Source organism: Vanellus vanellus (assembly GCF_965231255.1).
Source record: "Vanellus vanellus genome assembly, chromosome: 7".
Classification (NCBI taxonomy): domain Eukaryota; kingdom Metazoa; phylum Chordata; class Aves; order Charadriiformes; family Charadriidae; genus Vanellus; species Vanellus vanellus.
In genome coordinates this window covers 32,102,293-32,117,955 of record NC_138912.1, presented here as the reverse complement: position 1 = coordinate 32,117,955, position 15,663 = coordinate 32,102,293, and the positions used below count along the sequence as shown (strand labels likewise).

The 15,663-nt window shown below is 38.8% G+C and overlaps 1 protein-coding gene across 1 annotated transcript in view; it reads right to left on the bottom strand.

Moving 5' to 3' along the window:
- Nucleotides 1–15,663, bottom strand: part of GRID1 (glutamate ionotropic receptor delta type subunit 1) — a gene marked incomplete at both ends in the record, with an annotated part of 544,988 nt that overhangs the window by 121,388 nt on the left and 407,937 nt on the right. The window contains one exon of the mRNA XM_082486453.1: nt 4,854–4,907. Within this exon, the coding sequence (XP_082342579.1) occupies nt 4,854–4,907 (54 nt within the window). The remainder of the gene's footprint in view (nt 1–4,853; nt 4,908–15,663) is intronic.

The window sequence follows — 15,663 nt, the reverse complement described above, 5'->3', positions numbered from 1 at the left end:
TCCTCCCTAGGCCTTTTTTTCCCAACTTTTTCATTAGAATTCCTCTCTGATTTCAAGATCTGTAAAGATAACCCACTGGAACCATAACGATACCTTATTACACCTTCATCTTCACAGAACTCCACAGTTCTTTTGCCATCCTTTACTCACCATATTATCTTTCCAAAAGCATTACTAGTTCCCTAAACTTGTGAAGTTGGAGAATCTTTTTATTGACATCCATTATCCCTATTCTCCTTTTCACACTTCTTCCTCTTCTTCAAACAGCGCATGCTACCATCTCACGATCACTTTCACACCAATTATCTTCTGACCTCCTTAGCCCATTCTTCCTTAGCCGTAATGAAATCTGAACTGATGGCTGCCTTAACTTTTTAAACACATAAGGATAACATTGTCAATCACAGGAAACTGGGAAGTCTTGTCTGTGTCCCAACATTACTTTTCCAACTTCGAGGGAAATTAAAATCATCCATTATTTCCATTTCTTGTCTTTGGGGCATTTCTGTCAAAAATGCATTTTCAAAAAAAGTCTTCCTCATTGTATGTCTTTTGTGCGTTTCCATGCAGCTGTTCGACAAGTTTGAGCCTCACCTCTCCTTAGCTTCAGAGCAAGTATGCACGGTTCGGACACGCAACGCTACGTTGTCCTCTCTCCATCCCTACCTGTCCTTCACAAAAGATTATCTCCTATCTCAACCAGCAGCCTTGTGCTTTGTCCTACCATGGCTTACACCTTTCAATTAAACTTCTGAATAGTGACGAAAGTTTGTTGAAAAAGAAATTAAAGGAAGGATGTGATAACTGTGAAACAACTCATTTGAGTTATCAGTCGAATTCAGTACCCATTCCGTTTCCGTGAAGAGTCGTTGATTACCCTGTGTATTTCACTGATTTACGTGTAAAAATATTGAATGTTTAGAAACTTGGAATTAGAATTAAATATATTGACATGAGGGAATATACTGCTGTGTTTAATTTGATTTTTTTTTTTTAACCCAAATTCCAGTTTTGCAGAACAACTTCTTTTATCTTTTCTTTCCACTTGGAATGGAGAAAATTTCAAAACCATGGAATGTCCCACAAAATGGGAAACATGGTTTGTAATGTTATTTATACCCCTAGACCTATACCCCTAGCTGCTGCTAATAAAAAAGCAGACACAGACTCCTAGAACATTGCTCCTAGTACAACCACATACAAATTCAGTTTCAAGTATTGCTCTTGTGCCTCTCCCGCAGACATATGCTCTGGGCAATTCACAGCGTTTTCTCTGAACGGGCAGAAAAAGAGAAAGGGAGAACAAAAAATGTCAGGAGGCATCGACAGAGATGCTTGATGTCAGGCACCAAAGAGAAAGAAATGTAAGAGAAAAATAAAAATAAGAAAGAAAAACAGGGGGAAAAAAGAGAGGAAATAATATACCCCCAAAAAAGGGGAGCACCTAAAACTGTGCCAGTCGCACCGCAAGAAGAAATAGCACACATCTATCAGAGCTGGTAAGTCACTTCATCAACGCTTATAGGCATAAACAGCAAAGGAACAAGAAGAACACCACACATGTTCTAACGGATCTTCTTTAGGGTCAAAATTGCTGGTCATTGACAACTCCCAACACAGTCAACGGTAATAAAATGTTTTGGACTATTCTGGAGACAAAGCTAAGCATGGACTGGTCATTGTGCTGAAGAGTTGTTTGCTTTTGCAAGCATTTATACAGAAATCACAGAAATTCTTGCTTTTGAAAAGCTATTTGGTATGTTTAACCCAGAATTCAGGTAGAATCACTACCTAAACAAATGCAAAGGATGATTTAGTATTTCTAGATGAATAAAAGTGAAGATGATTAAATATAAATCTAAAAAGGGAAGGGCGGTTAGAAATACATTTCTTTTTTCCCCTCAAATCTCCACTACTTTTGACAGCTCTGCAAGTTTGAAACATAAAATGTCTGAAAGGAGAAAAGCAGACATACTTACAAATATATATTTTTAAAACAGTAAGGTTTTTATGACTGGCTTCAAAGAGGACATATGAAGACTTAATATTGCCTGCAAAGATGCAACCCTGTGCATTCTCTTATCCTGAAAGACTTGCCGTATAATGATTCAGCCTTCCGATCCCATACAATGAATCCAACTCCCAATTCCCTAGCCTTTTTCTAAAGATGACTGAGTCCTTTTGCACCACCAATGGCATCCAAACTGAACAGATACCTCAGCACAGAGACTTGGATTATTGGAAAGTAACAAACACAGGATCTTGACGATAGAGCTCTCTAATTTGAGACCAACTCTTATATTCCACATTTGTTCATTTGCTGTGTAATAAGCTTACCAGCCATACAGTTTTGAGTTAGCTCATCACAAGCTTGGTGCCGTTGCTTGCCTAAAAAAATTAAAGTGATAAAATACGTTCGACTCCAAAACCTAACTCCTATCTTGCTGTATGAGACAGAAGCACAAGGGAAAAAATCCAAACCAAACCCAAATGTTTATTGGATTGTCAATGCAGAGAGAGTAAAGTAGATTAATTCAAGTAAGACAATAATAAAATCTCTTATTGAAGTAATACTGTGCTATATAGTTATGCCTAATATAGCAAGGTAAGTCCAAGTTTCAGATCCTCATTGGCTAGATGAGAGGCGGGAGACAGGGCAGATTGTGAGAAGGTGCTCAGCACCAGTAGACCTCAGTAGTCTAACGTGTACCGGGCCTTTCAATGGTTCCCTGAAGTGAGAAAGGACTGAAGAGCCTGTTTACAATCCAATGCTCTTCATACAAGGAACCTCAGTTTTCACTGTGTTCTCTTCCTACTGCTGCCCCTTCAGGTCAGTTAGCCCTGTGCCTCCCGTTCCTTGCAACGGGATCATTAAGTCGCACGGACCATAGAGTGAACAGAAAAGTGTAGGATCCTCAATCTGCCTGAGAGAAAAAAAAAAAGGGGACTGGCTAAGTATTTGGTCCGTTTACAGAACAGACTACATCTGGCTTGCTACTATATGGAACTATGTCAAAAAGACATAATTTGACTGTTGGGAATTAAAAGTTAGTTCCGTTCTGCAAATCACAGCACCAATCAATATCCAGTCGAAGAATAACATATTTTCCATTAATTACCCATGCAGTTCTCACTGATACCGACAGGAAACACGTACATGGAAAGTACAATCCATCTGTCCTCTTGCAAGCACGGGAGTAAGCACACTATTAAATAGGAAGCAAGCCCTAAGAACTTCCATCTTTCTACAAATATATCCATGTAGATGCTTAGTGTATCTTCTTTTCACAGTTGCTTTAAGCATACAAAGACCAAGGCCTTTCTGTTATAAAAATGGATAATCAAGACATTTCGTCCTCTTCTTGCCTCCAAAGAGTTCTCCAAAGTTTCATGAATTTGAAGTTTCTTTAACTGTCTGTTTGAATTTAATTGCATTTTGAGATATACATACATGCACTAATATTTTTCACTGAAATGTTATAATTTAGATTTACATTTTGCTATCATAGCTTCCCTACCCAGTTTCTAGCCAAAAAAGAGAAAAAATAACCGTTCCCAAAATAAAAGTAGAACCGACGCCCTGTGTGGTGTATTTTGTATGTGTATGTATGCATGCGTTTGGGCATGAGTGCTGAAGGCTTTTATTTGTGATGTTACAGATTCAGGCTTCATGAAATGAGTTTTAACATCTGGACAATAACAGCAATAATAACAAATTCACATACACTCCCTCTCTATAAATGTTTAGGGAAATATGCACTGTATTGCCTTTATGTGAATATAAACGCTGACTCTCTGGGCATCTTGCTGATATTTTGCAGTGGGTCATTACTGCAGCTGACAAATCAGGAGGTACTTAAATGTAACAAGGACTAGAAAGAATTTATAAAGCCTTTATAAGCGGAGATTTCACTTGCTTTCCATAACTCCTATTTAATTACAGAGCCTTTCTAATGCCACGCAATACAATTTATAGTTACTATTAAAAGTAGCCTATCAAAAGTTATTAGCAAGGTGCAAAGAAAGGAACGAGAAATTAACAAAGGAATCTGTTATTAAATTTGAGGCTACGCATTTATAATATAAAAATAAAACAGTGAACACAGTTGTTTTTAACTTAGACATTTTACGATCTTTTAACAAATCATCATTAAACCCAGAAATATATAATAGTGCCATTTATCCTGAACAATCACTGATTTATAAATTATTATATATAGTACAACATATTTCAAGCTTTCCATTGCTTTTTGAGTCTGCACTGATCCCCATTCGGGCATTGTGGTACTAAGGCAAAAAAAATTAATCATAGTAGCAGGACGGCGTACCATTTGTTGCAGAGAGGAAATACCACATTTTAAATCTCAGCTATCCTGGATCTTGGCCAAAACACCAACACAATTCTGCACTAGAGAAAACCTGCATATCACGTAAACCCATATTCGAGTGATCTAAGCCTGCAAGCAGCCTCAGCGCTCTTTCCCCTCCTGGTATCTGAGCGCGGGCTTTCACAGCACTGAAGGGTAAGACTCTGGCAGATACAGATGCATGTATTTGAGGTTTCTTTTGAGATATGCTCTGCTTCCTAAATAGCCAAGAAGTAGGGTCGACATGAAGGTAAAGTCTCCCAGATGCTATGAGGTATATTGGAAGCTTTATTTTGACCTTTGGTATTCAACCCGTACCAATTCAATTGAGACAGACAAGCAACGACGCCACAGAGTTTGCACCTTGTACCATTCAAAAAGCAGAAACTCTAAGTGTATGCTCAGTATGATGTGTCAAAACTTATGAACCAAAAGACAGTGATGAGTGAATGTACCAAGCTACTTTGTCTCTTTTGACTTTCTTACCTCATTTACATAGACCCAGTGACTATCCTTTGATGCAAGGTTGGTTTCCACGGCCTACAAAAATAAAAAGAAATATAACAATAAAAATAAATAAAACATGCGAAATATATTCCAGAGAGAAATTTACATTAAAAGGTACTATAAAGCTCATTTTGATTGCTTTCATCGCTATTGGCATTGTTTCAGTACAGTTCTTTCCATCTCTTCCACTGCTGCTTCATGGAACACTATCTTACCGGCGGTAGTCACATTTCTCTGACTTCGGTGTCTAAACTACAGCAACTTGTACCGGGAAGATACTCCCTGGATGTACCACAAAATTGGAGCAGGGTGGTACATCAATACGGGAAGGGATCCTATGATGAACAACCGCACACAGAACGTGCAGTTCGTGAAATTTAACTTCTGTATGATAATGCATCCTAGTAGGCTGGGTTTCTTTTCAATACGCCTCTCAAAATATACTGCCTCTGCCTCACTACAACTCTGATAGTTTAACTGTTAGCTAACCTATTTAATGAAAACCACCACTCTGAGACACTCGAGTGAAGTTCATATGAGTCATCCGCTCTTCAGATTTACATAAGACCCAAGAGAAAGTTATGATTTGCATGAACACTTTTTGTGGCTTCTTGGTGTGGACTTGGATAATCACTGCATAATATAAAGAAACAGCCCATCCCATCGGACAGCATATTTACCTGTACTCATATAACCCTCCTGCTTCAGTAAGATGCAAAAATTGGGAAAGACTGCTGGCACAAACAGCATTACTAGTACCGAGGACCTCAGTGGAAGGATTTGGCAATATACACAGAAGCTTCCAACTGCCCCCTTTGTTTGACACAGATAAGCTCACTTCGAGATATTTTATCGTCTAATAAAGCAATATCAAGCATCAAGAGGTGCACACTACAGTGATAATGATATTGCTAATGTCCTGCTTAACACACGGTTAAACAACCATTGTGGATTCATCTCACCTAATAAAACAGGACAGTCCCAGTGCACACATGTATTTCAGGAGGCAGTTCATTACACAAAGTTTTGAACATCCCTGCCTTCAACCATTTACTACTTCTGCGCCAATATGACCCCATATATTGAACAGACATTCCTATCTCTGTGTTCTAAATGGCCCTATGAATCACTGAAATGAACCTGGTTAAAAAAAAACAAATACAGGTGAACAAAATCCTTCTAGTTACTGTTTTTCAACCTGGATAATTTGGGCACCCTGTTCATTATGTGTGGCCGCAAACCCAGAGAGGGGTTTGGCGCCCAGGAGCGCCAGCACCGAGAGGCTCTGTAGACTGCAGCACTGGGCTGGGCAGGAACATCATCAACCACCTTCCTCTCCAGAATGCATTTGCATAATAAGCCTCTCAGATATTTAGCGTCAGATGGGATGAATCACCTTCTTTCATGACACTGACTACAGATGACTGGTTTAGAATAAACGCCCACAACTTATAAGGCTGCAGCGAAATGACAAGATATCCATCCGTAATATAGGCAAAGGGAGTGCTGTTACCTGATCCTTGCAAAGAACTTCCCCAAAACCGGCTAAGTAGTCAACACCAATATTTTTAACATCAGTCTTAGTTTATATTGTGTTAAAAAAAGAAAAAGGGGGAAAGAAAAGAAGTAGAAATTACTTGCCTAAGTAACTGTGTTTTAACACTTTACTCATTTGTGCAGCCTACACAAAGCTAAGAGAAAACCGTGGGCAGCGCACATACCTCAATCTATTTCTCATGTCCACAATGTGAAGTATTCCTTTAAAGAGACAAAAATCCTAAAAGGGAAGCCGCAAAGAAGTCGAAAGAGAAAAATCAACACAGACAGGGTGCGGAATTTCTCATCATCATCATCATCAACAGCATTATGGAAAATTAACTATCCCTGGTGTCAAAAGCAGATGAGAACCACTAGAGACAACACTTCTGACAAGATAATCCTCTCCTAAGCATGCAGTGAAAAATTGTCTCCCTTGGTAATTGTCTCCCTTGCATTTCTTTTAAGCTGGCAGGAAAAATAAACTGACCACGGAATTGGGGAATCGCAGCTATTAGGAAAGCTAGCAGTAGTGAAAGCGAGGGCGAAAACTAGTAGATTTTCTCCCTATTCACCCCTCTAACATATTCAGACAAAGCCAAAGCAGCCAGGTGCCGTGACATATAGAGGAAAAACAAAGCGCTGCCAACATTAGCAAAGCGGAACTAAATAATGCTCAGGTGCAGAGTTATTGCATTGGCTACATTTTGTGATTTATCTGCAACAGTGAGCGATTTGTATGAATAAATGCTAAGTCCGGGGAGCCGCAAGAGCCAGGGAATTTGAAATGAATTATTGTAACTCGTTCTTCTGGGTTCACGTATCCGGGCCAAAGTTTTTAAAAGGAGGCACCTAAATTTAGGTTGCTAAGAGTTTACCTTTGGTCATCAGAGCGCTAGACCGTTCAGCACCTCCTACAGAAGTCAACGGCCCTGCACTCTAAACGCCTGAAACGTATTTAGAAACATAACCGTAGGTAGGCAAGTTTAAATATCTATAGATATCTTCTCCTTAGAGCTGCAACAGGTAGCACGAAGCATTATTCTAAACCCATACATGTTGAGAGGAAGCAGAAACTTCTTGCAGTCTTGTGCTTCGGGTTTTACATCATATTTAAGCACTTGTTGTCCTAAAGAATCCTAAAATGAACTACCAAAAGTCACCTCTCAGGTTTCAACCTTCTGATAGCACTGGTGTCTTGGGAGTGTATTGCTAGAGGCTCATGGAAGTTAAGCAGTGTGAAGGGAAAGGTCCTGCAGACCTATCATATCATAAGCAAATTCTTATTTGGAATTCTCAGAATAAGAAAGACTATATACCTTTGTAACTTATGGAGTTTCTTTTTTCTTCAAAGAGGACAAACTATCAGCATTTGGGAGATTACGGTCGCCCATTTGTAATTATTCCTGCCATTTGTTTAAGCTTGTGCCTCCATCCATTAAAGAAAAAAAAAAAGTCTATGAAACATCCTGAAGGATCCATTATAGCCTAGTTCATAAATGCACCTATATTAAATAAAGAAGGGTAGGAATTTGTGTGATCACTGTGGCTCTGCCATCTATATAGGCCAGGATTTGTGTACTAAAATATGTTATGTTTTTTTTGGGGGGGGGGAAAAAGTATTAATATATGTGCAAAATATCCTAGTTCTTTATGTACTCTATATGTACATAGGGTCTAGTTAACACTTGGGAGTAACGTCTTGCAACATTTCTATCAAATAGAAAAATCTGCTTTTGAGATTAACAGAGCACTGGAAATTAAAGAGCATCCGTCTTTCCTTGATTTTCTCTTAGACCAGCAAATAGCTTCTGCAAATTTGGAAAAACGAGGGGGGTTTGAGACTGTATGCCCTTCCTTCCTCCACAACTACATTTTCAACAGGAAAACGTTAAAATGCAGAATCCAAACAAGAGAATTATCATTCACTCAGTGAACTGCAATTAATGACAACATATAAGTGATATTATCAGAATTGGGCCAGACTGGGAAGAGGGGAAAGGGAGTAAAGAATGTAGAAAACTGTTTATAACGTCTCAGTAGAAAGCGTTTGCAATAGAAATGAAATAGGGCGACACTGAAATTCAAAATATGAGCATTAAGATTTCAGATCTCATACCAGCAATGATAAAAGAAGAGTAAGATGCTTCACGAAAAATGATCAAAGGTATTTTCATGTATATGGCTTTGTTTACTTTTAAATATATAACTTAAAATAATTTACTGCCAATAATCCATGACAACATTATTCTATTGGAATACAATGGAGAACAAATATTTACATCACCTTTATGAATAAGTAACTAGGTTCATTATTTTATCTAATGGCAGTTGCAGGATTAAAAGGAGAAGTTAGGAAAGTAAGCAATAAAAACTGCTGTGTTCAGAAATAAAGCAATTCTGCAGAAAAAAAACAAACAAACAAAACAAAAAACAAACAAGCAAACAAAAAAAAAACCAACAGAACCAAAATAATCCTTTCCTGACCTTCTCAAAAAACCAAAATATTTCTGAGTGTATAATGGCTGGCTAGTAATAGGGAAGGTTCTTTTCCACAATACCTGGCTGCTTTGCCGGGGTCAGCACCTTGGTGTTAACAGCAGAAGACAGGCTGCGTAGAAAGGAATGTCGGGATGAGTGGCTGGACACAACTTAGAGGGAAGTTGGTGGGTGGTCAGACAGACCTGGGCAGGCTGCATTCCAGTGACAGCGGGATGTGCTGAAGAGTTTGGGCTTACGTGCATCTGCGTTACAGTTACAAACCTATTGTCTCCTCACTGCGTACCCAGGGGGACAGGCAGTAGGAATTGTCTGGAAGCCCCGTAATCAACCCCGGGATCCTAGAAGGATGCAGATGGCAAGCACAGATGGTCCTGTTGCATCTACATTTTCGGAAACAAGGGCTGCCACCCTGAAATCCATGATATAAAAGAGCCACCGGAGTGTTTTGCTCAGATATCAAAGTAATGAAGGGTATTACTTGCACATCCTTTACCTTAACAGTGAGGATAAAGAGCATTATAGCTTTCCAGAAAAAAATGAATAAGAGGGTAAACTGGGGAGTTCGCAGCTAGAAAATAATTTGGAAAGAGCATCCTAAGAGACAGCAAAAGAACACAAAACCAAAGTTGTTGCCAACTGATGACTAATTACAGCTGGCAGCAGAGAGCAGATACACCTGCAACGCAGTGAGTGCTCCGTGGAGGCACCGGCAGATCCACCCGGAGCATCTCAAGCCCGCAGCCCCAGGAACCAGGCCCCGTTACAAAGCTCCTCCTATGCAGCTGTCTTCCGGCTTGCAATCCCACTGCAGACCCCTGCCAACCAGACAGACTGCCAAGGGCCAGCCCCCAGGACGCTTACAGAGGAAAGCCAGGCAGAGTGAGAACTAGGCAGCGAGGGTCTGAAGAAAGAGCCTGCGGGAGACCCAGGTCCTCTCAGAGACCAGGATGGTGGGGAACGGTACTAGGAAATACTCAAGGTCAGCTTTACTACACTGAAATATGTGTTAAAAAAAAAAAAAAAAAGATACACCTTCATCACAGGCAAATATCACAAGTCTCTGGTTCTTCTGAGGTTATTTGTCATCTTTCCCTTCCTATTTCTAAAGCAACTGGCACGACAAAGACAGATAAACCTCTTTTTTTTTTTTTTATTATTCATAATGAAGGCATAAGTAAAGAAAGGTTTGGGGAAGTTATTGTGCCTAAATCTCAGCTCTTTACAAATCTTTCATAAGGGATCAGTCATAGCCCTTACAATTCATTACCTGCTCCCTTTACATTTGCCACTGGACAAGTTTCAAAAGAAAACTGTTTCCAGCTCCTTTGTCCCAAGCAAGGTTCAAGCCAGCAACCTGCTTCCAAAAACAGCTTTGGTTTTTTTGCCTTCACATGCTTGGAGAAATTATTTAATTACTGCCTTTTCTCCACCCCCCCTCCCAAAAAAAAAAAAAAAAAAAGAAAAAAAGAAAAATTCTTCAGAACCATTTCGAAATCTACTATAGTAAAACAGCAATGGGAAAAAAAGTCACTACCCTCTTGACATCATTTTGTAAGCCTGAGCCAAACCTGCCTCCAGCTGCTGACTTTCATTGCAGGAGATCACGGAATCATGGAATTTTCAGAGAGTTGGAAGGGACCTCAAGAGATCATCTAGTCCACTTTTTTAAAAATGGCTTTGCTCTTGATTTAAATTTCCAGGAAAACATCCTAGGAATCAGGGAACTGGTTTAGATCTCGAGGAGATACAGACCAAGTTTCCAATCCGATACATCTAACAGCAATTAATTGGATAATATCAAAGTGCACCTGTTTATCTGAGAAATGTTGTATACGTCTTGGATACAAATAAGTTAAGAGAGAAGATATGAAAAAGTCAATTCTGGTAGAGCAGGCGGGTTCAGCCTATATCCCCTAGATACCCGGTTTATATTTAGAAACTCCTTCAATTAAAATAGCTCAGTTCACGTCCAGGAGTGACTTGCATAGATAATAAAACTTCACAGAAAAACAATTTCTCTGTACCAGTTACTGAGATTCTCACAATTCATTAGACACTTTCTTTCCTTGGCGTTTTAAATAAACACCTCTTGGTTCAGTATCTCCAGAGAAGTATAAATCCTGTAGTGTTTAGTAGATTAAAAATAAATTAATAAATAAAAAAAGCATTACTAGCCACAATAAATAAAGTGTTTATAAAAATAATTTTCAAAAAGCCAGTCTAGTCTAATCTCCTTATAATACTTATAGTGTACTAAAGAATACTCCAAACTGATATTTTTTCTGAAGCTTAATTACTAATGGTACCATTAGTACAGGGATTAAAACAAAATTTTCCAGGCCACAGTACAAGGCCCCAGCTCTAGATGAAAAGTCATAAAACTAAGACATTTTGGATTAAGAATCTTGAAAAGAAAAAATTCAGTTGCAGTCAACTGAATCAGGACCGTAAGTTTACTTTTCTCATTTAATACAGGTTAATTAAAATTTCTAAATGTCATTTTAAAATGAAATATGAAACTCTTCCTTCTCTAAATGGTAAAATGGGAGTTTAAAGAGGTTCTGTGGCATACATCTGCAGATCAGAAAAATCCACTCAAACTGACCTTTTCTTACTGAACATCGCTCTCCATGAAGAATTTGTACTTTTCATAAATAAGGTGTTGCCAGAAGTTCTATACTTTTACCTTTTCTGAACATCTTCCTGGAAATGTGCAAGCACTCGCTTTTTAAAAACCACTTAGCAGACTCACCGAGTCCTTATCTTTCAGTCATCACTACCTCATGTCAATGATACAGTGAATTTCCCTACGCTTACAAGAGAAGCTGTCCATTCAGAATCCCGCTACGCATTAGCTTTGTACAAGTTATTAATGAACCGCCAGCATAACATGCTTTTAACAATCGCATTTCTTGATAATTCACTGTGCCTATTGCTTCATTCTTGGTCTACACTATACAAACATATTACTAAAAAACCCCCTCACTCATCGGGAACATTTTTTTGAAGCTATCACGCGCTGTTACGTTAAAACATGAAGCCTGGCGTTTCCTTATTACTCTTCTGCAGAACTGCGCTGCTAAGAAAAGCTATCCTTCCCCCCGCGGTATTGACAAAGCACGAGGGATTACTGAAAGGCTATCATGAGTTTGGATGGTATTTTAACCCTTCTTGGTTTCTTCAGTAGTATAAGTGTATAAATCTGGCACATTCAGCTTGAACTCTCCCATAAGACAGGCCAGAATGGTGCTAGAGATGTCTATAGTCTCCCACTCAGAAGTCTGGTCATTAGCCTTGGACAGCTATCTAGTGTTCTTGTTCCCCGCAAACCCTGTCATGTTTCATTTACGCTCTCTGTCCAAAAGGTGTGAGACGGTCCTTTCTTGACCTCTGTATCAATCCCTCCACAAGCTAAATATCTCTAACCTCAATGGAAAAAAAGAGGGGATAAAAGGAAAAAAATGGGAGAAAAAAAGAAAAAGCGGAAAAAGAAAGATATCCCACAGCAAATCCCCAAATACTGTCAACAACTGAGCTCCATTTTCAGTTGCTAACAAGACATTTCATGCATACAAGTGTAAATATGACCCAAACCTTCACCAGTTGATGAATGCTAATTAGAAGGTGTACATGACATTTTGCACAATACGATTTGATAATCATCCTAACTGAAATATACTAGTAATAGAATTACTAAAAAAAATTACTAAAAAAAACCAAAAGTTTTTACTAGTTGGTACTAGTTTCCTGTTACTTAGGTCATAGGTGATCAGAAAAAAAAAACTACGCTAAAGAAAACCCACATAAAAGTTTAATATTAATCGAGAGAAACACTGAAGATGAAGAAAAACTGATAGGGAAGAGCGGGAGAAGAGGAACTACACACTGTGACTTCTGCTGGCTACACAGCTGTAATGTTCTTGACTATCTACTGTAATATACGTGACATCGCCTATTGTTTTAGCCTTAATCATTTCACTGTAATGCCTTGGGATTTCCGTTTAATCTTATTCCCACTTTATAGGTCATGCTTCTTATATCCAGTCTCTGTTGCATTTAATGCGTATTCCACTGAATGATACATAAAAGTAAAGTACTATATATGGAACTCTTCCAAAAGCATTCAGTAAGAATTTACTTTTCAAAGCTCAAATGTCACATACTATTTATAAACGTGGTAACTGTTGACCATGTAACTACGTGGCACAGTGGCGACACCAGATAATTGCACAGCTGTCAGAAAGCAACATTTTGGTAAAGACATAAATCTATTGTTAACTAAAGAACATAACCTCTTAGAAATCTTGTATTAAGAATTTTACCAAAGCCACATGCTAAGTTGACTTCAAAGACCCAATGAAATCCTTGAAAAGAATAACTAAATTTTGCTCAATTAGATACTGGATTTCTTTTTGAAGATAACAACTTTGTACATCTACATTCTATTAAAAAGTCTCAGCCTTTTAGAGACAATTTTGTAATGCTTTGTTAAGAACTTTTCTCCTGAAACAAACTAAAATTCATCAGAAGTGGTCAGCATTTGGAGTTTGGGTTGTTTGGTTTTTTTTTCACTGGTTTCCTTTGGTTTTCCTCCTGCCTCCCTGAAGAGAAGAAATCACCACTAAAACAATTTAGCTGTTTAAAGTTCGTTTGTTTGGAATGCCCATATGGGGTTGACTAGACATATGCATGAAAGTTGAAAATGCCTTTTCAGGCATAGACCCTGAGTAGATAAACTTATTTTCAACACGGGTGATTGCTTTCTGTTCTCATCATGAGCAGCCATTCCACAGTCAGGGAATTTCAGTATACGCCACCAATCCCATACGCTGTGCTTTCTCAGCTCCACTTAGAAACAGTAGCTTATGCTCCAACTTCAACTTGCACTGGAAGTTCAGTATAACTTTATAGAGTTTGCACAATTTTTTTCCAGAGTTTGATCTTTTTGTAGGTATAAAGAGCAGATGGTAACTATATCATTAAAGAAAGATGCAAACTTAGCACACCACCGAACAGTGAAAACACAACTTACACATTCCTAATTTCCTCTTTTACAAGAAGCATGCTCTGCCTTGACAGCATGATAGCTGAAGCCCCCAGAATCACGAATCTCACGAGCTTTGAACTGAAAGAACCAGCTACAGGCTGAACAGACCACTTTTTGATTTTCCTGAACTTACAGTTTTAATACTGACTCATTGCCTCTGGCACAAAGTTGCCAATCACACTGCAAGGCTGTCATTTTAAATAGGTTACAGGTTTTTAAACTCTATGAACTTGGAAAAGGATATCCACATCAAAGGCTACCCTGTCCATTATCCATCTTTTCACCTGTTCACATACGTGCAATCTCTTCTCTTAATTTCCTTAAAAATCCTGTCTGGTTTTAAAGGCAAGAAGACAACGCGAGTCTGGCCTCAGCCTCAAACGTAACCACTTTCAAACCAGTCCTTCTCTGCCTACAGCACTCTTATTTTAAATTGCAGAATAAATACATAAATAAAGCAAAATCCTCACAGGTCTGAGGACCTTCTTGACAGTCATAGCGCATTTTACATGCACAAACAGTGCCACAGGTTGCGAGCACTTAAAGAACACCTTAAAGATCACCTTAACCACCTCAAACCAGAAGACTCTTCCTGATCAGCTCTGCCAAGAGGAAAGAGTATTTGCTTTATACTGCACGAGGACACTTGGCTTCTCTGTACTTGTCAAGCGATAACTCTTTCAGGCTGCTCTGGGAGGAAAGAAGCAGTAACGGTGGTAAGGGAAGGTCTCACTCCCCCTTTGTGTGTCCACAATCTTAATGACTTCACGTAAAGCCTTAGAGGCTACACGGCGGTAAGCAAAGGCAGCAGTGACCTCGCACTGAGTACGTATACAGCGCACACCAACGAGAAACACGCAGAGAGAAGTTCACGTTTCGTTCACAGATTTTTCTTCCAAGCGGGCGTTCAGATATTCACCGTTTGGGTCAAAACCCATGACATCTTGCACCCACATTTTCTCAAAGCTCGCAGAGATGCACTAGAGCCCCCGTGGTTATCTCAGTACTGCCAGTCTTCAGCAGCTTTATCTTCGGCAGCAAGAATGATATTAAATATATATATTGCAGTAATGGGCATAAGCAGGTTTGACTGGAAAACGTACTTTTCCTAAATGCAGTTATTCAGAGGAGGATGGCAAAGTTATTCATTTAAAAGTACATATTTCATCCTTTGAAACAATTTCCACTTCATCTGACTAACACAAGCTCTCATAGTGTTTGCAAAGTTATAGACAAATGGGTTTTTGAGGATGAACCTTTTCACATTGTCTGGAGCAACAGCTTATCTTCTGACTCCAGGGAAACCAGCATTCATTACAGATCACGCCTTGATTCTGGTCTTGAAATGAAATCATTTTTAGCATTTTAACTACTGTAATTTTCTTCCCATTGTTTCTGAGGTAGAATTTAGACAATAACCAGATTTGTATTAGAATTCCCATGTACCTGAACTTCCGTACAAATCCAGAGGAAGGAAAAAGGGAAACAAATAGGTTTTTAATTTTAAAATCTGAGCCTGTTTGAGTAGTGATATACTATCCTTAGCACTGATTTCTATTATTCCATCCATGCACGTATGAAAAGATTCACAAGGGAGCCTTCCAGTATGTCTAATTAAAGTAGCCTACACCTCGCTGACAAAAAATAAAATACACTGTATGGTATATCCTTTACAGAATGATTTATATAGAGGACTATGAATCT